We start from the raw sequence: 24,551 nt of genomic DNA, 5'->3' as shown, positions 1-24,551 counted from the left end.
CTCTTTACTATCTGCAATTTACAACCTAATTGCCTCCAAGTACAGCAGAATGTGTTGGCAGCACTTGAGCTATGACGACTGTAGATGAGGCAAAGGGAAATACAGGTATTTGGTAATCAGCTTTCCCCCTTTAGCACTATGTCGGACAACACCTGAGTGAGGGCGTGTTTCAAAAGAATACATTTTTGTCTGGTGTCAGCATTATTCAGTATTTCAAAGTAAATTAGCAAAGAAAATATTTTTAAATGTTTCCATGTCCGTCATTCAGTTACCAGACTAGTGTTAAAGTGGCAGAACATTTATAACTTCTCAAATGATCCGTATTTTATCCTGAATGACTTCACCAGATATTCAACAGGAAATTAGCAGCAGCGCTTGTCAGATGTTATTGTCTATGATGATAGTCTGGTGCTTAGTGACACTGGGTGGCTCCAACTTAGCAGGAGCAAAGTCAAAGGGCCATAAAGCAGTGTTTGATGGGAAATCTTTCTTCTTCCTGCTTCATAGTTATTCAAGGAAAAGTTCCCTCAGCAGCAGCAGCAGCAGCAGCAGGGGCTTCCACCAAAGAATCAAGTATCGTTAGGTAGGAGCTAACATGATACACGCATAACTATGTCTTCAACTTCGTGATCACACTCAGCATCTTACTGTTTCCAAGGAATTAGCTTAATGTGTACTTTTTCACTATTACTTTTAAGTTGTGATTTTGTAATAAGATTGAATATACACTCATTAAAGGGCGTGTCTTAAAAATGAGGGAAGATAATGAGATTTGGTTTTAAGTGCACACAAGGTGTCAAATAAAAGATGTGTGTTCTAGGTTTCTTATCTGCAGTATGTTGCTATAAATATCAAGTTGAGGCCACACAATTAAATCCCACAGAAGTGAATTGAATAGACCCAGCTAAATTAACAGTATATTGGTTTTCATGCAGGTATACGATAATAGTAATTACTATAACTGGGTTGAATCTGAAATGGGATATTGATTTTGCCACTTTCTTTACAGACTTGATCCATGTTTCTACCATGCTGCATTTGAGTAAGGTACGATTGAGCATCTGTAATAAATACTCATAATTTGAAGATTCATTATGATCAGATAGTCATCTCAGGCTTTTCAGCAATGGTTATTTTTAACTACAACTTCTGTTTTGTGAAACTAGGGGGATTTTGTATGGGTGGATGCTGGTGCTGGGGTGCCAATCGGGGCAGAGGTCAAGGTGACAGACACAGGACAGCTTCAGCTGATCGATGACGAAGGAAAGGTACAAAACCCATGACAGTTTGCTTCCGTCGGGTCCAGGAAAATGAGTGTAAGCCTTCTATATAATGTCGACTCTTTCATAACATAAATACAGGAGCACAAGATCAACAAGAAGACAGAGGGTAGCATCCGACCCATGCACCCCACCTCTGTGAACGGGGTGGATGACATGATAAGGCTCGGTGATCTCAATGAAGCAGGGCTCCTCAGGAACCTCCTGGTGCGACACAAAGAAGGCATCATCTACGTAGGTTTCTATTCCCTGGATTCACTCTGAACCAGCTAGTTTTATGACATCCATAACCTGCTGTGGAAAATGCTTACTTGCCTGTGTCTTCCTTTGCCGTGAATGGCTTTCTATCTTAGACTTTGCCCTGCAGTTTATCACAGTGCTGTTTGTCTCCATAGAGACGAATGAGCCCCTGTTGAAAGAGAACGTCTCAGTGTTTCTGTGTCACCGCATCAAAGCTCAACAGTGTCTTCAATTATGAATCAGGGCATTTTGTTCTATAAAAATACTACTACTGAATGCTGGCTACCAAATTTACTAAGACTGACATTCCTTTGTCTTGCGCTTGGCAGTCATATTAATAACCACAGCATTCAAAGCAGTTTTTTAATTATTATAATCCATCCATGAAATGTTTAAATCCAATGAATCATATTTAGAACGTGTATCTCGTGATATGCCGCCATGACTAAACAAAGGGTCATTGGGGTCACTGGCTTGATGTCGTGCTTACACCATAATAACTTGTTTATTCTCATGTACACACACATTGAAACACTTGTAAAATGTGCTACTGTGTGATAGTTAATGACCCTCTCTGTTTAAAGACATACACAGGCTCCATTCTGGTGGCAGTCAATCCCTACCAGCTGCTACCCATCTACACCACCGAGCATGTGCACATGTACACAGATCGACGGCTGGGGGAATTGCCGCCACACGTCTTCGCCATCGCAGACAGCTGCTTTTTCAACATGCGCCGCAGCCGAAAGAACCAGTGTTGTGTCATCAGGTCTGATTTTGTCTGCCAACAGGCTGCAGGGATGTTCAGAGACTGCCTCTGATTCAGGATAGTTTTATTTAGACTGTGAAATAATTGATTGACTGACTGAAACCTTTATTTGTACAGGGAGATCTCACTGAGAACAGGATCTCTGATTATATCACATTATTTATAAGTAATTGACAACTAGTAGTTACATGACAGAAGACAACCAAGCCACCAAGAGTTAGAGAGTCATTTTGGGAAATATGCTTATTTGCTTTCTGGCAGAGAGTTAGAAGAGAAGATTGATATCACTCTTTTGTCTTTATTGTAAATGTGAAGGTACAGCCAGTTCAGGTTGTACTGGCTGTAGCCTTACATTTATCATACAGACATAAGAGCAGTATCTATCTTCTCATCTAACTCTCAACAAGAAAGCGTATAGTTCCCCAAATGTCAAACCATTCCTTTACAAAGAAAAAGAAAAAGCCAATAAGCTACAGGAGACAAATAAGTTGTGGCAAGGTTATTCATATTAAGAACAGAAAAAAAAAATTACAAGAAACAAATAAATGATAACAATGACAAAGTTATCAATTAACACATGCACATCCACACTCAACTGGTGATAGTGTCTCAAATATAGAGACAAATTTGGAGAAACTTAGTTGAGTATTTAGAAGATGATTCAATTGTAAGATGCAAAATCAAACTAAAAGCTGATTGGTCAAAAGTAATCTCAATCCAAGGGATTTCTGACAGCAGGCTGTATTGTGCAAGGGTTATACACAATCTCGATAATTCCAAAGGTTGGATAGATATGCAGTTAGCTTTTGAATCAGTGCTTTATAAATGCGGGCTCTTCCTAAAGAATCAAAACTTACTTCAGTGTATTATGTGGATACTCAATTGAGTCTCCATTTGTAAAATATAAAATAGTGTGAACTGCATACAAATGGAATAGACAATTAGGAATACACAGGCTTGGAGTTTTAATATATATTGTGAATTGAATAGGACCTAAAATTTAACAGTGTGGAACCTCTCTGTTAATGTTGAGAAGTTTAGGCTGCACACCATCAACCACAACACATTGAGATCCGTTATGTAAGTCATTTATGAACCAGCCAAGGGCAGTCTTTCTGTAAGGCACTTTTAAAAACATGTATTTTGATTTATTGTACGAGAAGATACAGCTGAGATGGTACCATGCTCAGGTATGAAACCAGATTGCCTGTGGTTTAAACCAGAGGTTTTGGTTAGAAGGTCAAAATATCCTTCCAAGGCAGGGAAGAATTTCAATAATAAACAATTCTTCATTTTCCCATCAGTGGAGAGTCAGGAGCAGGGAAAACTGAGAGCACCAAGTTGATGTTGCAGTTCCTGGCTGCAGTTAGCGGCCAGCACTCCTGGATCGAGCAGCAGATTCTTGAAGCAAACCCCATCTTGGAGGGTATGAGCACAACACCAACATAAAGTTATTAGGCGGTCTTCATAATCAGCTAAATCATCCCTTGTTTGATCAAACACACATTTTCCTCTCAGCTTTTGGTAATGCTAAAACCATCCGCAACGATAACTCCAGTCGTTTTGGGAAGTACATCGACATCAACTTCACCAAGGGTGGGGCCATTGAAGGGGCCCGCGTTGACCAGTACCTGCTGGAGAAGTCCAGAGTTTGTCGCCAGGTGGGGAAATCAGTCAGCTGAATATTTCTAGGAGCAGTAGCATGGAACAAGTCATTTCCTGTGGTAAAGAACATGTGCTCTCATGTGCAGGCACCTGAGGAAAGAAACTACCATATCTTTTACTACATGCTGATGGGCATGCCAGCTGAGCAGAAGAAGATTCTTTCCCTTGGGCACGCTGCTGAGTACAACTATCTGACCATGGTACTGGCATAATTTGGGAAACTGAAATTTGAATGAAACACTGTCTTTGCTGATGGATTTTGAAGAGTAATGCGTATAATGCAAATCGCAGATAACCAGATAAGAGTTTAGTTTCAAACCATGTGATCCTGTCACCAGGGTAACTGCACCAGCTGTGAAGGACGTGATGATGTGAAGGAGTACGCCCACTTCCGTTCAGCTTTGAAGGTCCTCATGTTCACAGAAAATGACTCCTGGGAAATCTCCAAACTGCTCGCAGCTATCCTTCACCTGGGCAATGTGGACTTCGAGGGTAAGAACAGCACTTTGCAATGGGATATGTATGTAGTTACTAAATAAAATCACTCTCATATTCTATGTTTATCATAAGTAAATTGCTTCTATTGGGATATGGAGATTTCTCTTGGATAATTTCAGGCACCATAGTAAATAACCTGGAGGGCTGTGATGTCCTCATGTCATCTAATTTCAACATGGCTTGCCAACTTTTGGAGGTATGAGTATTTTTTGGTGGTTTAAATAAAAGCATATAAAAGGAGCAGAAATGACATTGTCTCTCTGCGTGTGTCTCGTTACCTCAGGTGGATCCCAAAACGCTGGAGAAGAGTCTGACTCGGCGCTCCCTCATGACCACCAGGGAGAGTGTGAGCAAACCTCTGACCTCTGCCCAGGCCATGGACGGCAGAGACGCCTTTGTCAAAGTAACGAAGTCACACTTGACACGCAAATTTACCTAAAAAAAATAAATGGAGCTCATTTTAACATGTAGCAAATTAAAGTACTTCAGAAAGATGTCCCTTGAGGCTGTAACGCTCATTACACAATAGAAAACAACACCGTAGGATGAATTAAAAAAGAAAATGTTCTTAATTCCTTGTCACCAACAATGAGGCAAAAAAGAGGCTTGATGGCGGTACCGGAGAAAAGACGTTATACCTGCACAGTGGCAATTTTGGGTCGTCTGATACTCAGCTTGACAGGCTCAGATCTACATAGGCCTTTTTGATCTTAGACATTTCGACGTGTCACAGATGTAAATAATGAAATGAATGCTTCAGGTTTAGGGTCTACTACATAGTACAGAGCAATTGTTTATGTTATTAGTAACGCCTGTAATTACCTGCGATTCCTTACTATGACAATTCAAAATGTCTGCTGTTACAAAGGCTTTGCTCAAGTTTAATCAGTCCAAGCTGTACTTTGGAAGGCTTCGTGGAACAGCTTCAGCTGTGCTTAATCAGTTGTACTGTGCTTTGAGTGCAATATTATAAGCAGCACAATATCAAGTTAATGTTAGCATAGTCGACTCTCAACATCATATCATGTTACATGCTACCGCTTAGCATTTAAGGATGCATGCTAATTTTGGCGCGTTGATCTGTTATGTTAACAATACCATTAAAGGATTTGGGGAAATGAGCTTAGTTGTTTTCTGGTGGCGAGATACTACTCTCACATCTGTGTGTAACAAAATCCATTTAAAGCGCCTCTAAAGCTCTAACTATTGCTTTAAGCTCAAAGTAGAGCTTCAGCTAACAAGAATTTGGGCATCTCCTGTGGGCATATTAAAATGAACCAAAGTGTTGGTCAAGTGGACATTATGACCTGTTGGTGGTGCTATATGACACTTCTTTAGGATTTATCTTTCATTGATTGAGCGATTTTAATTTTGGTTTTCAAGTTACAATAAATTATAAAAAAAATCAGAAAACAGAAATCCACCCAAGTACTTACACAGCCACAAAATGATCAGTTAATATCAAATAGAGATTATAGCAATGAACAAAACAGTGGAGGCTGAAGCTATAGATTATTATTACTACAATTTTGAAAAATTATGAGCATTGTACTCAGAGGCTACACTGCAAGTGTAAGTGTAAATTTTCATGACAAGTGGATATTTTGTGTTGTTTTCTTAATACATTGTTAGGTGCTATGTATAATTATTATTCTGTTTCCTTTATTATTTATTCAGGGTATTTATGGAAGACTCTTCATTTGGGTGGTGGACAAAATCAACACAGCCATTTACAAGCCGTCTGAGGATACCAAAGTGGTCAAACTGTCAATCGGCCTGCTAGACATCTTTGGCTTTGAGAACTTCAGCATAAACAGGTTGGTGATCACAGCAGTTCTCATGATATTAGAGCTTTATTGCTGCTGTTTTTAGACACAGGGCACATTTTTAGGTTGACTAAAATCCATCTGTCCTTCCTTCTTGTTGTGCTGTTTGATTTGTTGAACTGTTGTAGCTTTGAGCAGCTGTGCATCAACTTTGCAAACGAGCAGCTGCAGCAGTTTTTCGTCAGGCATGTTTTCAAGCTGGAGCAGGAGGAGTATGCCCGTGAAAACATTGTTTGGAAACGCATTGACTACAAGGACAACCAACGCACCCTGGACATACTGGCCAACAAACCCATGAACATGCTGGCTCTTATTGATGAGGAAAGCAACTTCCCCAAGGTCTCTGTTCCTTTGTACCTTCTTACATTCTGTTGTGACAAAGCACAGCAGGTTTTAACTCTCTCCTTCTTGTTCATTTCCAGGGCACAGATATCACCCTGCTCCAAAAAATAAATCAGGTCCATGGGAAAGGGGAAATCTATATTCCCCCCAAGAACAACTATGAGTCACAGTTTGGAATCCAGCATTTTGCTGGAGTGGTGTACTATGATTCAAAAGGTAATTTTAAATCTTTCAAAAGCAACAAACCATCTCTGCACATCATCTGTGGTGTTCTAATTGTGTCTGACTTGTTCAGGTTTCCTTGAGAAAAACCGTGACGCCCTCAGCTCAGACCTGATTCAGCTGGTGGAAACCTCAACCAGCAAACTCCTCAGACTCGTGTTTCAAAACGAGCTGCCCTCCAGTGCGATCAAGGGCAGCTCCAACCCAAGGTTGACCATCACCATACCCAAGAACAGCCGGGTCGGTGCAGCCTTTAGCTTCAGCATCAGACACAGCTAGAATCAGTTGGAAAGTAAAAATACTATTATTGTATGTAATCACTTACACTGTGTGACATTCGTTTGTGTTTGACAGCAAACAGCTGATAGCAAGAAGCATGTACCAACTCTGACTGGCCAGTTCCGTCAGTCTCTGGATTCTCTGATGAAAACACTGACTGCGTGCCAGCCCTATTTCATACGCTGCATCAAACCCAATGACTTCAAGAAGGCCATGGTGAGGAAAGAAGCTGTATTCACTCAACCAAAAGAAAATTTGTTTACATCTTTACCAAAAAAGAATTAAACCATTTGGTGTAAGTAATTCAGATTCCACGCTTCTGTATCTCAGCTGTTTGACAGAGAGCTGTGCATTCGTCAGCTCCGTTACTCTGGTATGATGGAGACCATCAGGATCCGGAAATCTGGGTATCCTGTACGCTACACCTTCAACGAGTTTCTAGATCGCTACCGCGTCCTTCTGAAAACCTCCATCTGTGATCCAAAAACAGTGAGTTGAAAGTTTTATCATGATAACTATCACCTCACACCTTTTCTCATCTCCTCTTGCTGTTTGTATGATGTTTTTTTTTTTTACTCTAACAGAAAAGTAAAGAGAAATGCTGTGAAAGCATTTGTGAAACTGTGCTCCCTCGAGAGGGAGGCTGGAAGACTGGCAAGACAAAGATGTTCCTGAAGGTGCGGCCTTTTTTATGTACAACCTGTTGTTAATGATGGGCATGTATGGAAGCGTAAAAAAGCCAAAATAATTTGAATGTTATAAGTAACTTAATACATTGTTGTAGCTTTATAAATCATCCATCTGAATTTATGGTGTTTGAATATCCCTCTTTAGGAAGTAATTTCAAGTGGTGCAATTTATAAGCCTTAATTTGAATTTTTTTTTAGGGTTTACAAATTCAAATAGAAAATTCAAGCTTCCTGTACTTCAAAAAACGATATTCAAGTAGCTCATATCTAATTAGTCCAATTCTGTACACTTTCTAGAAAACTCTATCTACTCAATATATATACTTTGATATGTGGATTTTTCTGTCCAACAAAATAATAAAATCATACTTGCTACCATTTTCGCTCAGGACTACCATGACACAATGCTTGAATTGGAGCGCATGAAAGAACTAAATGAAAAAGCACTTTTGATCCAGAAAGTCCTGAGAGGCTACAAATACAGGTATGGGAAAAATCTTTAAAATGTGTTGTTTGGGTGTGATGTTCGGTGTGATTTGCAACTACATGTCTGTATGTTTTATGTCTTTTATAGGAGAGATTTCCAGAGGAAAAAGGCAGGTGCTCTTGTCATTCAGAAATACTGGAGAGGACACAAAGGCAGGAAACTGTACAAAGTGGTTAGTCCCTGTTTAATATATCAGTATTTGTCAAAAGTGAAATTACAGGCCCGGCCTGCAAAAAAACCTTCACTTATATTTACATCTAGGTCCAGCTGGGCTATGCGAGGCTGCAGGCGCAGGTTCGCTCTCGCCAACTCCATTGCCAGTATAAGAAAAAGCGGGAGGCAGCTATCGTGGTGCAGGCCCGAGCCAGAGGATACCTGACCAGGAAGGAAATGAAGCGTAAGAGAGATGCTGTGATCCTCCTGCAGGCACACACCAGAGGTGTGCTGGCAAGAAAAGCTCTCAAAAAGATGAAAAGAGATGTAAGTTTACTTTCAAGAATTATGAAACACCTTTTCTGGTTTTATCTGGTGTACTCCTACATGGCTGTCAGATACCCATTTATTAACACCACCAGCCCTTTTCCAAATGTTCCAAATATCCATTACATTTCGCTACCTATTTCAACTGCTTATCTGTTACTTTTCAGCTAAGTATTTTGTTGTTTCTGTTTATCCACTTTAGCTATTTCACCTGTTTAGCTATTAAATTTTAACTAATTATTTCAGCTGTTTAACTATTACTTTTAACTGTTCCAACCATTTATCAGTAACTGTTAGTTGATTATTTAGACTGTTTATCCCTTACTTTTAGCCAACTTTTTGAAACATGTTATGTCTATTATATATATCTATGTTAAGCTATGTCTTTCATCCGTTTATACATTAATTTATGTCATTATTTCCATTGTCTCTCCATTACCATTAGCAACTATTTCAAATGTTCATCCTCTCTTAGCCAACTATTTAAAGCATTTATCCTTTACTTTTAGCTTTTTAGCTTTGGCTAACAATGATGACTTCTCTGCTAGCTAGCCAGCTAGTTTTCATGCACTATCAGTGCTAACACATGGTGTTGGTGGCAGGTGTGTAATGTGAAGTTAGCCTGTTGTAGCTGGAGACTTCTGATTAATTTGAAATGTCACTATCACAAAAACTTGAAATTCTGTTTGGATGATTATTCTCCTTCTAACGACAAATGACAAACTTGAGTACATTTTTCAATCAAATCATAATTTTTGTTAGTTAGTTAATTAGTTAATAAAAGACATTTTGCAGGCAGTTGTGGCTTAGGTTGGTGTTGTTTTTAAATGTGTTTATGACTTACCTTCCTTTGTGTTGTTTCTCTCAGATGTACCTCTCTGCGAAAGAGAAAGAAGAAGAACAGCGGGCAATTTTGGAGAGACAGAAACACTTGGAGGAAGTGTTGAGGCAGAAGAAAGAGATGGAGGCCAAAGCTCAGTCAGAATCCATCACTGACCAGGAGATGGTGGATAGCATCTTTGGCTTTCTGCCCACTGTTATTGGAGGGCAGGAGGGGCAAGCACCAGTGGGATTTGAGGTTGGAGAACATAAGGTTTTACACAGACACATTTCGTATCCTTTTTAGATGGTCAGTCACTGCATGTCTTTATCTGTTTTCAGAATTTTGAGGGGAGAAGGATAATTACTGAAGAGATAGACATTGACAACCTCCCCATGGAGGAAGATCTTCCCAAAGAAGACTACGATGACCTGGATGAGTACGCCTTCTCCAAATTTGCCTCCATGTACTTCCAGGGTGCAGCCACCCACACCCACATCCGCCAGAGGCTTCGGCAGCCCTTGCTCTACCATGAGGATGAGGGAGATGTTCTGGTGCTTTTCTTAGGCCACTTCCGTTCATTATTTCAGTTGTTTTTGTCTTATTTCATTAAATTACAATGGCATTTCTGTTGTGTTTTCACCAGGCATCGCAGACAGTGTGGTGGATCATTCTGAGGTTCATGGGAGACCTCCCTGAGCCGAAGAAGCAGATCCAGGTCCAGGGAACTTCCACAAAGGAACGCTTTCTGCCACGAGACCTGATCTCTAGAAAGGACAGACGTCTCAGCCACATGGTGGGCCTGGATCAGGTAAATATCCTTACAAAGCCAAGGACATAATACTTTTTGAATATTTCCTTATTTTGTAGATTATTAATAATTTATCATAGATTTTAAACATCATTTCTGTCTCTTTTAGAGGGTTCTAAGGAATAAAAAAGAAAAAAAGCCTTCCATAGTCCCAGAGGAGCCAACACAAAACAGAAAGAGCTCCATTTTCACAGACCTACTGACAAGAAACAGGAAGGCTTCTGCTGTGCCCAGTGAGACAGCTCAAAACCCAAAGGTATACACTGTGCCAGAAGGAAGCCCACGAGCAAGGAAGGGATCCACTTTCACTGACCTACTGTCCAGAAACAGAAAAGCATCCACTGTTCAAGAAAATGGAATCTCAAAATCCAATGCAAGTTTCAGGAGACCCTCGATGATCATGGAGGAGGTGAGGTGGAAGCATTAAAAAAATTTCAACTTAGTGTTGCTGAGTCTGTTTTTTTAACTTAGTGATGGCAATTTCATGTGTTTTTTTTGTTTTTTTTTACAGTCAGATGATTTGACTGAAGTGTCCAAGCCTCCCCCCCTGCGGACTGTGAAGGAGGACAGCAATGTCATAACTGGAGAAGGACCCACCCTTGACCGGCCACTGACCTCTCTAGAAAAACTCCACATTATTGTGGGATTTGCTATTGTCAGACGTGACCTCAGGTTAAAGCTCCATTTCAAAACCATCTACTTGTAAGTATCTTTTAAAAAATTCTCTAATAATGAAATCTTTGTCTCTTTTTCTGTCCAGGGATGAGATTTACTGTCAGATCTGCAAGCAGCTTCAGGATAACAACAATCGCAACAGCTACTTCCGTGGTTGGATCCTCTTGTCGCTCTGCCTGGGCATTTTCCCTCCAAGTGAGCACTTTATAAGGGTAAGTACGACAGTTGTATCTGCTGCTTCAGTCTCATAAACAGTGTGGCGCATGCTGTGATGTTTTGTTAATTCCCTTTTACCTCTTGTCTTGGCAGCACCTGCAAAGTTTCATCCGTTCCGCTCCGGGAGGCTACGCTTCCTACTGCGCGGAAAGGCTGCGGCGCACATTAATGAACGGAGTGCGAGGGGAGCCTCCAGCCTGGCTGGAGCTGCAGGTACTGACATATCGTCATCTTGCAAATATTTAAAGGATCAGTTCACCCAAATAAAAGAAAACTATATTATCTCACTCGGAATCTAGTGGTATCTAGCCAGAGGAATAGTATGGGTTTCATTTGTCTGCTTTTTTGTATCAATGTCTGAGATGTCTGATGCCAGTGGACGTAAAATTTCCTGTAATATGTTCACAGAACCATATTTATTTTATTTTATTTTTTTAATTAAAAATCAAAAAACGGTAAAAAAAAAAATCATCAACAGTATCTGTTTCCAGAGACAATGTCTTGGTCAGTCTAGATAACCCGCAGACCTCACACTAAACAGTTTTTATTGGAACAAAAACAGGAACAATTATTTTAAAACCTGGACAAATTAAAACAAAACTTAATGCATGTCTACATGCCTCTAGAGATAAGTGAGAAATTGTTTTTTTTAATTAATTTGGGTGAAGAAACCCTTTACACTTACGAACTTACACACATAGAAGGTCTCATTTCCACTTGGTGAACATGGTCATTTCTCTGTACTATGACAGGCAACCAAGGCAAAAAAGCCCATGATTGTGTCTGTGACGCTGATGGATGGGCGCTCAATAAACCTGCCTGTTGACTCAGCATCTACTTCCAAAGAGATCTGCCAAGTCCTCTCGAACAAAGTCAAACTCAAAGACACCTTTGGCTTTTCTCTCTATGTGGCTCTGTATGAAAAGGTATGCAGTTATGACAGCTAAGTGTAGTTTGTATGATTCTTTAGTAGATGATGAGTAAATTTGCTGTCAAAGATTTCTCTTTGTACTTTTCTTTAGAACAGTCGGATCCAAATTATTTCCCTTTGAGATGAGAAAACTCAGTGTGCAAAATAACATATGGCAATCTGGGGTTGGCTTGCCATACTTCCAAAAGAGAATAGGCCTCTGGTATGCCGAAATGTCCAAGTAGCTATAAGACACCCCACATTTAAACATCCTATGTGCGTTGAAACTTTTTTTCCCCTTTTTAAACAAGGACTTTTTGTTACCTTCAGACAGAGCCAGGCTAGCTGTTTCCCCTGCTTCCAGACTTTATGCTAAGCTAAGCTATCTCGCTGCTGGCTCTAGCTTCATGTTTACCTTACATACATGTGAGCGGTATCAATCTTTTTAATCTAACTCTAGGTAAGATAGCAAATACGCATACTTGTTTTATTTGTTTATTAATTTATTTATTTGAAAGCTGTAGTAAAGACAGGGAATGTGGGGAGGGAGAGAGACGGGTATGACAGTCTAGAAAGGATGTGTTTATATTTATTGGTCTTTAAAGACATGAAAGAGACGTTTCAAATATAAAAACGTACTGATTAATCTGTTCATGTTTAGAGTTGGCGTAAATTTGCAGGGGCAGCGCTTATGTCAGCACGGTACACAGTACAGTAGCTGCTGCATGTTTACTGGCAGCTGCATTTTTTGTGCTGCTCATCACATTACAACATGTATAGATATAAACAAATCAATTAGCTTCATTTTGAGACCCCAGACAAAATTAGATGTTGACGTCTTTGCACACTGGGCAAACTGCACTGTAACACCTTTTTAGGACTTCATATAAAAAAAGAATTGATTGTGAGATTGTGGATTCTGAAAAGATATATTTTTTGTAGATAGTATATCTAGATATCAGTGATAGCAATTGTTGACCTGTCCTGAAGGTGTGGGCACTGGGCGGTGGACGGGAGTACGTGATGGATGCAATCTCCCAGTGTGAGCAGGAAGTGAAGAGGAGAGGAGGGCAGGAGCAACATGCTCCCTGGCGTCTCTTCTTCCGCAAGGAGGTCTTCACCCCCTGGCATGACTGCAAAGAAGACAAGATAAGCACAGACCTCATCTACAAGCAGATCATCCATGGTCTGAAGTTTGGAGAGTACCAGAGTGAAAAGGTGGGCTTTTATTGATGACTATCTTTAACAAGAATCCCACAAAATTCCTGCCCTACACTCAAAAAAATTTTTTTCTCCAACATTTCACTTCAAGCAGGAGGACGATCTTGTTCAGCTTGCTGCAAAACATCTGTACATCCAGCACAGCTCAGACAGCAGTCCAGAAAATGTGAAGCAATCTGTTCAGGACTGCATCAACAGCTCTCTGCTGGAGGCCGAGTCAGAGGCCAAGTGGGTGCAAATGGTCAGCACTGCTCATTCCCAGGTCAGTCACGTCACCTTTCAGAAGGTTCAGCATGGAGAGAATTAACTGATCACAATCTATACGTGGTTTTAAAAAGCTCCAGAAGCTCCAACAAGGCCTTGAGTAGACTCTGTCTATTTTTCTTACACCACACAAGGGTCCATATCTGAGTTCAAGACAAAAGACAGATTCAGTGAAGGCAGAGGTGGTCGACTACGCAAAGAAGAAGTGGCCCATGTTCTTCTCCAGGTTCTTTGAAGTTGTCAAACTATCAGGTACGCATCTCTAAGCATAGCTTTTCTGTTGTCACTTACGTATGTAAACAATTTACAGTTTGACAAATTGTTGTAATTGTATTCATTTAAATTCATACAGAATGATTATATTCACAGTAAATAAGACTGTTAGCACCCATTGGTGACAAGAAAATACAACAGAACAGAAGAGGCCACAACTCTCTTGCAGAAATAAGTTACTAAATAGAACTGAATTGATTTAATGCTGCATCACTTACACAAAGTCCCACATGGATTTTAATATTTGTATTTCTATTTTTTATAATTGCATAACATGAAACATGTATAACGTAGAAATTTCTACACTGCAGAATATAGAGGCAAACACTTTTAATGGTCAGCAGTGATGCTGTTTTTTAACCACACCCCTTTGAGCAATTAGCGGTTGCTGCTTTTTGTATCCCTGTCAGGCTGGAATACACAAGGCTATTTATAGATACGCTATACCCCTGGGGTGAAGACTCTAACAAAGGAGTTGATTAGGACGGAATAGGTGCACCAGAAACAACATTTCTTCCTTCTCTGTTTGCTTGTGAACAACCAATTTTCAAAACTATGCATCTGAGCTGTCTGATAAGGGCGAGCTCTCAGCCACGCTGTGGTTCTTTTCTTAAACAGATAAAAATCTGCAGTAAAATGTGTTTTGTTGCTGTATGTAATTGTCTCATTGACAACATGCTTGTAAGGTGAAAGTAATTACAGTCTGCCAACAAAGAAAACATATTTAATGGAGATTCCAAGTGAACAACTTATAACTATGCTTTATTTTGAAATTATTAGTTGATTGACAAAAAAAAAATAAAATCATCCGCAATTTTGATAATTGTTTGTTGTTTGTTGCTCTTTGGTATCTGGCAGCTTGTAATGGGCATATTTCCCTTCTTTCTGACATTTGATAGACTAATCAATTAATCAAGAAGAACCAAGAATCAAGATGAATTGATAATGAAAAAAATGTTACTTTCAGCCCTAAAGTGAAAGGTCCTTACCTGTGGGTTGATGATAGGTCCTCTTCTACTGTACATATTAATGCTGAACTCGCTGGACAGGAATATATCTCATAATTCCTATCATATCTGCAATGAGTCTGATTTATTGGGCTTGTTTCTGCTATGGATGTATTTAGGTCCTCCACTGCCAAAGACCAAGTTCATTGTGGCCATAAACTGGACTGGTATCACATTCCTGGATGAAAGAGAGAAGAGGCTGCTGGAGCTCTCCTTCCCTGAAGTAACAGGAGTCAATACTATAAGGTAGAGTCAGCTATTGTTGGTCAAAGCACAGAATCAGAGATGGAAGCATTTTATACAGTTGTATGCAAAAGCAAATAACATATTTAGTTGATTTTTGAAGTGAAAAGAAGTAACTACAAACCCTGCAGCAAACAGACATTAAAATGAGCCTTTCCTCAAATGTTACCTCACTGTTATTTTTTATTTCATGAACTTAAAAAATAGAAAAACATTACACAGTACTTTTGGCATATTCAAAAGTTTGGGTATCCTACTAAGTCACTACTTAGTAGGATAGTTTTAGGCATGTTTAAAATCTACCCACAGATCAAGTCAGGAGACTGAGGGGCGTTCCAAAAGCTTTAGCTTGGGTTTTCTTGAAGTAGTTCATGGTGTATTTTGACATCAGCTTTGGATCGTTGTCCTGTTGTAGAAGTCAGCCTCTTTCCACTTTCACTTTCTTGACTGACTGCAGGACATTTGCATCCAGAGTTTGCTGACATTTAGTACAATCCATTCTTCCCCCTATCTGTGCAGTGTTTCCTGTTCCACTGGCTGCCACACAAACCCAAAGCAGAATATTTCCATCTCATGCTGAAAAGTTGGCAAGGGGTTCTTTCACCTTGTTCTTTCACTCTTGTGTCGGCTACGCCTTCTTGAAGCTTCTGTGCAGTCACATAGGGGTTTTGCTTTGCCTTCCTGCCCAGCAGACATGTAGCTTTAATTGAAGGTTTTCTTGGTCTTCCAGATCTCGTCTTGACTTCTTCCACAGTTCCCTCAATTGACATTTCTTATTTACATTTCGGACAGTGGAAAAATCAAGCCGGAAGCACTTTGATAGTCAAATACTTAGAGATTTTTTTATAGCCTCCCCTGCTTTGTAGGCATCAGTTAGCATCATTTTCAGATGCTCTGTCAGTTGTTTAAAGGGGCCCATGGTTGGACAGTGTTTGCTGCAGAGGTTGTATTTACCTCTTTTCACTTCAAAACTCAACGAGATATGTTTGGGCCCATGGGTGCCCAGAATTTTGTATACAACTGTACATATTATCAGTTACTGCAGTGTAGTGTTGCTATACTCAGCGCGCTTTAATCCTGTGTTTCTGACTCTGCTGTGATGCCCACCCAGGGAGGGTAAAGCATCTGGCCAGGCGGTGTGTCTGCTGACATTGAAAGGAGACTTCGCTTTGAGCGGTTCCACAGCTGAGGACATGGCTGAGCTTGTTACCATGTTCCTCAGTGGACTGACAGAGCGATCTCAGTATGCTGTGGCCCTGAAAGAAGTCAACAGACAAGGTCATAGAACCTGGGGACATACTGATTTGTCTTTCTTGCATTATCCCACCTCACTGATCACTTTTGCAAATTGCTAACTGACTGATTTCTTATATTCCTCTACAGATGACCCCACATTCCTTAGCTTCAAGAAAGGAGAGCTAATTCTAATTATCAAAGACGATGAGTTTTCTCAACAACGTGGCTGGATGAAGGGCCAAATTGAGGGCACAAAACAATCAGGAGCCGTCCCCACTGAGGCCATCTTAATCCTACCGACGCTCAGCAAACCCTCCTATGAGGTCATGGTACGGAGATGTCAATGACATATCTTTCTCAGGTGAGTTATTGTGCGCTGGTTCTGTTGAGTATTAAATGTGGTGCATGTTTTCTGTATTTCAGAGCTTCCTCAACCTGACTCCTAACCAGAGGAAGAACGCCATACAGGCAAACCAGAAAGAAACAGGAACAGTGGAGAAATTGGTTCCTGCCACGTTAAAGGAATTCTCCCTCAAGTACTTCAGGTATCTGAAAATACCTTTTACTTTACTACATGTTGAGAAAAAGCTCACTTAACAATACTGACTGCAGGGATCTCTATCTTGTTTCCTTTATCCTGCAGGCAGCCCACTAAGGATATTAACCATCAGGTGATTTGCAGGAATGTTGCTCCTGAGAGGCTGTGGGCAAACTCCAGAGAGCCAATCAGACAGCCCCTCCTCAAGAAACTGGTGGGCAATTCAGAGCTTAGCCACAAAGCATGCCTGGCTTTCACTGATATCCTCTACATACCAGAATTATACCAAACATTACCATTTCTTACCACGTTTCTTACCAGTGCACATTTTGGCAGGAGTTAAAACCATGAATTTACTATTCAACTATTTACAGGGTTTAGTTTTCCACTAGCTGGGGCAAATATTTATCAGTAAACATGGTGAAATGTGCCAGAGGTTGGGTGAGCATTTCGACAGAAGCCCAGGAACAACGTTAAATGATGTTTTTAACTGTCATTAGGCCCTGCAGTTGGTATCAGGCTGTGTCATTATCAATCTAGTCATCGTTATCAAACCTAATGTACCTTAAAACTGTCCATGAAGGTTTCTATATGATGAGTGTTAAGTGTAAGATTGCAGGGAGGTCTGCAGGATCATCAGGTGGGTTAATAAATGGTGTTTGGCCCCCAACACAGAGAAGGCTTAACTGTGTGTTCCAGCGTCCCAGAACAACCTCCCTCTTTGCCTGCACCTATACACCAAACAAAGCCCTCTGCAGCAAGCTATCACTCTTTGGCTAACATCGGTCTTTGAGGCATATGCCACCTGTGCTAGCAAAAGGCCTCTCCACAGCCAATATCACCAACACGGCCATGAACATGTCAAAGATATAGCTTTGACATGGCTGAGTAAACTAATTAATATAACCACGATAACTAGCCTAGCTAAGCTAACTAATTTGCTAAAATATCACTGGCAGCATACAGCCTAACCCACCAAGCTAACCAAATAAGCTTTCTCAGTTCCCTAACCTAGCAAACAACAACGCATCCAAATTACGTCTATAGCATTACCAGCTAAAGACATCAGCCCAAGCGTTGCTTTTTTTAAAGTTTATGAGACAAGGATGCATGTTCCTCCTTGACTGTTGTGCACCGATCCTGAAATATATGGGAGATTACCCCACCAAGCAGATGCAGAGTCATCTCGAGCTCACGGACCAAATCTTCGGCCCCGCCACTCAAAATGAGGCGCTCAGGGATGAGGTGTATTGCCAGATTATGAAGCAGATGACCAGCAATAACAACCGGTACGTGTCACTGTCTCAGATTCTGTTATTGTAATGATAAATTGTTTTGTTACTGTAGATCGTAAAGTGGTTCAACAATAAGTCGACTTTCAGAAAAACAATTTTGATTATCAATTAAAATTGAAAAAATCTCAATAGTCTCTGGTTCAAGCTTTTCCAATAAGATTTTCAGTTTTTCTCTGTTTTCTAAACTTTTTGTAAACTGAACATCATCAGGTTTTGAACTGCTGGTCGGACAAAAGCGAGACATTTGAAGAGGTCTACTTGGAATAAGGAAAACAAACATTTCATCACAGGCTTTATAGTGACTTCCATATGATTTTTTCATGTTGCCTTGTCCGTCACCCAGGTTCAGCATGGAGCAGGGTTGGCAGCTGCTGTGGCTCTGCTGCGGCCTGTTTCCCCCTAGCCAGTCTCTTCTGAGGCACACTCAGCGCTTTCTGGAGTCGCGCCGCAAAGAGCCCCTGGCTTCCGACTGTTTACAGCGGCTGCAGAGGTCTCTGAGGTTAGGCCGACATTCTGCATTACACACCACCAACGCAGGGCGACACGGCTCCATTGTTCTCTGTGTTTCAAGAAGAAGTGTGTATAAGATGAAAAGTGTTTGATGAAAGCTTCTGCTCCTCCCTTATTTCACAGTAACAATTAGAGGGTGTGTGCAAACAGCGGCAGGATCATTTATAGAGCAGCTAATGTTGTTTGTAGAAAAGGTTGCAACACTCCAACCCGGGATAGCAGCCACCATGAAACGACATGACACCATGACTGGTGTGATGAGAATAATAAATGTAACACTGTGGTGTCTTATGTTTTTGTCAGGTAATGGCTTCGTAAAAGCAGTAGAACTGACATAAAGACCGCAGGCCTTTTGACAGAGGCTTGATCAGCACAGTGGGTGCATGGTGTGCTCTGCCCTGAATCTGTGGCTAAGTGTCAAAATCTTAAAATAAAGCAAACTATGTAACTCAAGCAGTTGCTTTCATTGTGTAGGATGGAGCCCAGGAAGCTCCCACCACACCAGGTGGAGGTAGACGCCATCCAACAGAATAGCGTCCAGATCTTCCACAAAATCCACTTCCCCAACGACACAGAGGAGGTACGAATGTGGACACAAAAATTTAGAAATACAACATTTTAAGACGCTATTTTTTAAATTTGATACCTGACATCTTCACTTGACACTCATGCCTTTTGTCTTATCTCAGATATTTGAGGTTGCCAACAGCACCAGGATCAGGGATCTCATTCAGAACATCACCCAGAAGCTCGATCTGGCCTCAGCAGACGGCTTCAGTATTTTTGTCAAAACACATGACAAGGTTCATTTGACATTTTTCAACCTTACACATCATATTTTGTTGTAGAATTTTGTCATGTATACACTTTCATGACTTTCCAACTCACTGGTTTTACAAAAATCTGTAATTGTGTTTATTTCAGGTCCTCAGTTTGAATGACACAGACTACTTCTTTGATAGTCTGAGACAAATCACTGACTGGTCCAAAAAAGCCAAGACGATCAAAGACGGTAATACAACATCATCTGATTAGAGTGACAGTTTCAGAGGGACATTTGATTGTTCTCGGTATTTACCTGTAAAAACCTCTTTGTGTGTGTGTGTGTGTGTGTGTGTGTGTGTGTGTGTGTGTGTGTGTGTGTGTGTGTGTGTGTGTGTGTGTGTGTGTGTGTGTGTGTGTGTGTGTGTTCTGCAGCTGGGCCAGTTAACATATCCTACCTTGTGTTCTTCATGAGGAAGTTGTGGTTCAATGTGATCCCTGGCAGAGACACAGAGGCCGATCTTATCTTCCATTTCCCTCAGGTACGTGTGTATCGTGTAAGTCAGTCACCATCACATTTTCCAGGCTGATTAGTTTTTCCACATGGTATGAAAGACAAATCTTTCCAGGAACATAATGCTTCCTGACATATAGATGACAAAGTATCATCAATACCACCCAATATGACCTGCAGGAATGTCAGTTGGACACTGAGACCTATAAACAGGCGGTGAACAGTTATTTTTCTCCTAATGAACAATCAGATGAATGAACAAGTAGAAAACTTGGTTTAATGGGCCCAAATCTGTTTAGAATTTCTGAAATAAAACACTATAAAATATCTTCCTAACTTCCAGGAGCTACCTAAGTACCTGAGAGGCTATCATGTCTGTACCAAAGATGAAATGGTCAACATCGCGGCTTTGCTCTTCAGGATAAAGGTCAGCGATGACAAGAGCCAGTTTGTCATGATTCCCAAGATGCTGAGGGAGCTTGTGCCCGCTGACCAACTGAAGGCCATGTCTGAAAATGAATGGAAGAAGGTATGATGGGCTTTCTTTTCATTGATTTCATCTCCTTAATCCTTGATCTACTGTACTTTAAAGGATAAGGCTGGAATAAATTGTTCTTACAGTCAACAGATCCCATGAAGAGACCATAGTCAACAATGCAGCACTTTAAGACTTAATAATCTTCTCTGTGACTATCAGCCCCAAGCCCATTTGTTCTGGCTGAAATCTTAAGCAAGACTAAAGGTGTCACTATGTTTCAACCAAAGTGCTTGTTGGAGGGTCAAACAGCTTCAGCCTCTGTCCCTCACACCTTTGAAATATCAGAACTGAGGGGGGTTTCAGTCTTTACACAACTATTGCCGTCACTTTTCATATAGACAAATGAGTGCAACCCCTGAATGCCTTTGAGGAAATACTCTCTTCAAGTGTTTGGCTACACAGACAGTACTTGTTAGTATGATAAAGTTTTTGTTAACAATAAGAAAAATACAGAGTATTACCAGACTCATGCTTTTAATTGCTGATATGAACAATATCACCATTATGCCATTCCTGTGACCCCTAGCTCACTGAGAATATTGCCTGAAGGCAGTGGTGGTGTTGGAAAATCATTAACCTCATTAAAAGCAGTGCAAACACTTTTACAAAACAAGAGGTGATATTCTGGTATATTCTCTTCTATATAATTTTCAGAGTATTGCTGCTTATTATAACAAACAAGCTGGTGTGACTGTTGAAGAAGCCAAGGTGGCATTTCTTAAGGTGGTTTGCCGCTGGCCAACCTTCGGCTGTGCATTCTTTGAAGTGAAGGTAAGAGCTGCAATGAATGCAGCACATATTGTTGGGTGGGTGGTTTATTTATATGATGCTTTAGAGCTTTAACATTCCCTTACGGCCTCTGTCACAATAGTACGCTAACTGCACATTGACAAAAAGCAAATAGTCATGATTACCGTGAAGAAATGGTTTCTTATTTGCCTTTCTGACTTTCTTTCCAGCAAACATCAGAACCAAATTTCCCAGATATTGTGCGAATTGCCATCAGCAAGCAAGGAGTCACAATCATCCACCCTAAAACCAAGGTTACAAAATCAATCAAAAATAGTCATTAACAGTATTCCATTCAACATCCTCTTCTTATTTTTCACCATTAACAATTCCTTTCTCTTGTAAAGGATGTTTTGGCAACTCACCCATTCAACCGCATAGCTAGCTGGTGCAGCGGAAGCACTTACTTTCACATGACTATTGGCAGTTTGGTCAAGGGAACCAAATTCCTGTGTGAAACGTCACTGGTAAGATCCGTCATTAGACATGTATTAAACTCTGTGTAAGTTAATATGTGTCCTTTTCATTTCATTTTCTTTACTACTGTGATTTCTTTTCAAAGGGTTACAAGATGGATGATCTTATAACCTCCTATGTCAACATGTACCTCAGAGAGAGAACGGGGCACACGAGGAACCAGCGCTTCAATATCTGAGGCTTGCAGTCAGTAGCATGAGTGTGACTCAAGTCTGTAGCTGCAGTTGTAAACCAACAGACTCAACATGCAGTGTGTACATGCATAAAGAGGCGGAGCACAAATAGTTCCCCGTTTTTGAAATTACAATCAACTTTAATTTTGCTCTGTGAGAAATAAGACATTGATTTATTATATAACACAAATTGGTTGTAGGTTTCTCACATTTTTTTTAAAGCTAATGTATCTTTGGCATGTAAACGAGTAACATAATCTGAAGTAAAGAAGTCTAATTGAAAGCACTACTCTGTACACATTTTCTCATCAACTTTTATGCTATTAGTGTTTCCTGCTGATCCACAGATCACAAAATATTTATAAATATGTATGAAGAAATGGCAGTCACAAATGCATCTATTGTACAAAATCAAATATCACCCGAGTTGAATAAATGTAAAACACTATTACAAATATATATAACCCAGATTGAATAAATGTGACTATTCTACATGTGTATTTCCAATTTAAAATCCATTATGATAAAATATGCATTTGAAATACTGCCTCTGCACATGTTTTAAGGACACTTTTTATATCTTCTGGTCTACAAACATATGTTGCGTTTAGGTGCTGGTGGAAAACTCCAATGTCTGGCGTTTCAGGTCATCCATATGGAAATTTAATTGGGAAAAGGCTTTTTTCTCCAAAAAAGAACGTATTTCATCCAAATCTGGTCATCGCAATTTCACAAAGATGTTAGAGATATTTATAGGCAAGGGAAACATTGTTTTACATCTTAGAAGTTTAGTGGTATTTGTTTATGGACAGAAAAAAAATTATTTGTAAACATAATTTATTCACAAACCATGATATATATTTGTAAATATTGCTTTTAACTGTGGATCATGAAACACTAATTTGTCACCAGTACTGACACCAATTCCTCTCCATATTAATCTGCCTGCCTTTAAAACATTAAAGGTGCCCTGTGGGAGTTTCTTGCAAACAAAAGTTATGTTTATATATAGTGCCTCACTGAAAAAGCACTGTGTGTATCCTTGATGCCTAACAAAACTGTTGAATGTATTTCCATTCTCATAAAACAGTTGGAAGACAATTTTATGAAATGCTTTAATCTTGCAATGTTTACATAAATGTTTGCTAGCTTGAATTCCACTTCTTCGTTGGCTTCGTAAGCACATTGCTACTCTTCTTTGCTTCTTTGCATCACCACCTATTGACGATAACGGGAATAGCAGGAAACCAACAACGGGATGTGGATGTTAAATATGTCACTCGTGTGGTTTCACACTTACATCCGCATCCTTGTGCACATACACAGTACAAACAAAACAGGAACCCACTAGACAAAACATTGCTCCATAGGGCTAATAGTGGTCCTAAACTCCACAGGGTACCTTTAAATAAGCCTGTCTTTAGAAAACAGCTTCAGTGCTTAGATTGATTTTGCATTCCCATGAATGCATTTCTCGACAAATTATTGTCCAGAAATGATTTTTCTCTGCAAATAATGTCAAATAAAAGATTTTTCAAAGTCTGTCAGTGAGTTTAACTACCTAAAATGTTGTGAGCGTCTTTCTTTCTATTAGTCTTTCAGCAGCTGGCAAAAACACTTTCTGTTTTGATGGAACCTTCCCAGCAGGAAGAAGAATGATATATTTATAATAGTAAGCACTTACACAAGGCAATGTTTTGGATTGGGGTGACATAGCTGAGAAGCCGAACAAAAGTGGGGGCCGTCCCTATTACCAATTGGCAGTAGATTAACAGGGCAGTGATCTCAAAGCTTCTCCACAGTCCTGCACAGATAGTGGCTTCATTCAAGTCTAAAGAATAGCATTTGCATATCGGTGATACAGAGACGAGAAAGCGACCATGTATCTGATACACAGCTGTGAAGTCCTTGTATGAAAGAAATATTATCCCCCCTCAGCCAGTGGGTCTTCTCGCCACATCTGTCTGATGGCTGTGTGACTGATTATTTTGGGCATTCCAATTCAGAATGCCCCCAGGAGGGATGAGACCAACAAGGGCCTCTGTTTCCTCCAAGCGTCCCCCCCTCCCTTCTCTTGTTTTTCACTTGCTCTCCTATAGGGCATGGGGCCCTCTTTAGAACTTAACAGACCATCTACAAAAGATCATCTCTGAGACTTTAGTCATAAACTTGTCAATTGACAACACAGTCCATCTTCTATCTATCAATGGCATGGCAGGAGTTCATGTTAAAGACACTTGGTGCACCACTAGGCCTGGTTTCCATGGAGTCATACCCGACAACTCATTGCGACTGAGGCATGCCATTCTTCTCCCTGCTGCTAAAATGTCCTGCTTATTCTGACTCGGGCTATTGTGGAGTGCACAAGTGGCTCTCTGAGGAGTAGGGTATGGAGTAAGAAAGGGTGGGGTCAAGGTTCAAATGAAAGGCTCCCATCAGGACTCCCTTTCCGTTATCAAATTTGTTGAGATACAAAAAGAGCTACAGTCTTATTCCCAAGAG

The 24,551-nt window shown here is 40.3% G+C and overlaps 1 protein-coding gene across 2 annotated transcripts; it reads left to right on the top strand.

The window, feature by feature from the left end:
* The first annotated feature begins 537 nt into the window (after positions 1 to 537).
* LOC120791329 (unconventional myosin-VIIa) lies at positions 538 to 23,515 on the top strand. 2 transcript variants are annotated; one of them, XM_040129714.1, is made up of 48 exons: positions 538 to 583; positions 1,010 to 1,047; positions 1,167 to 1,268; positions 1,362 to 1,514; positions 2,105 to 2,289; positions 3,594 to 3,715; positions 3,808 to 3,950; positions 4,041 to 4,154; positions 4,293 to 4,446; positions 4,572 to 4,648; positions 4,736 to 4,855; positions 6,130 to 6,269; positions 6,407 to 6,617; positions 6,701 to 6,836; positions 6,916 to 7,082; positions 7,197 to 7,337; positions 7,452 to 7,610; positions 7,706 to 7,798; positions 8,200 to 8,294; positions 8,385 to 8,469; positions 8,559 to 8,777; positions 9,646 to 9,855; positions 9,939 to 10,151; positions 10,244 to 10,408; positions 10,518 to 10,817; positions 10,920 to 11,080; positions 11,169 to 11,295; positions 11,393 to 11,512; positions 12,052 to 12,225; positions 13,200 to 13,427; positions 13,525 to 13,692; positions 13,829 to 13,946; positions 15,094 to 15,220; positions 16,329 to 16,495; positions 16,601 to 16,782; positions 16,877 to 16,998; positions 17,097 to 17,251; positions 18,127 to 18,280; positions 18,630 to 18,785; positions 19,271 to 19,376; positions 19,486 to 19,599; positions 19,721 to 19,808; positions 19,994 to 20,100; positions 20,416 to 20,601; positions 21,265 to 21,381; positions 21,570 to 21,653; positions 21,747 to 21,866; positions 21,962 to 23,515. In XM_040129714.1, the coding sequence occupies exons 2-48, from the start codon at positions 1,030 to 1,032 to the stop codon at positions 22,052 to 22,054; spliced, it is 6,696 nt and encodes a 2,231-aa protein (XP_039985648.1). In that variant the 5' UTR covers positions 538 to 583; positions 1,010 to 1,029; the 3' UTR covers positions 22,055 to 23,515. The 2 variants fall into 2 exon arrangements, with proteins under 2 accessions (XP_039985648.1, XP_039985647.1); XM_040129713.1 differs by lacking the exons at positions 538 to 583; positions 1,010 to 1,047; positions 1,167 to 1,268; ... (4 more) ...; positions 4,041 to 4,154; positions 4,293 to 4,446 and having other exon boundaries at positions 4,613 to 4,648; positions 13,522 to 13,692.
* The last annotated feature ends 1,036 nt before the right edge of the window (positions 23,516 to 24,551 follow it).

Source organism: Xiphias gladius, chromosome 6 (genome assembly GCF_016859285.1).
Source record: "Xiphias gladius isolate SHS-SW01 ecotype Sanya breed wild chromosome 6, ASM1685928v1, whole genome shotgun sequence".
In the NCBI taxonomy this organism is placed as follows: domain Eukaryota; kingdom Metazoa; phylum Chordata; class Actinopteri; order Istiophoriformes; family Xiphiidae; genus Xiphias; species Xiphias gladius.
Note: the sequence above shows the minus strand (reverse complement) of the source record. Positions and strands in the feature narration are given on the sequence as shown.

Bases quoted from the DNA above. Each gene is read 5' to 3' on its own strand.
- LOC120791329 (XM_040129714.1), top strand. The intron at 13,428-13,524 runs GTGGGCTTTTAT...CACTTCAAGCAG, and splicing joins GAGAGTACCAGAGTGAAAAG to GAGGACGATCTTGTTCAGCT. The intron at 19,600-19,720 runs GTTCATTTGACA...TGTTTATTTCAG, and splicing joins TTGTCAAAACACATGACAAG to GTCCTCAGTTTGAATGACAC.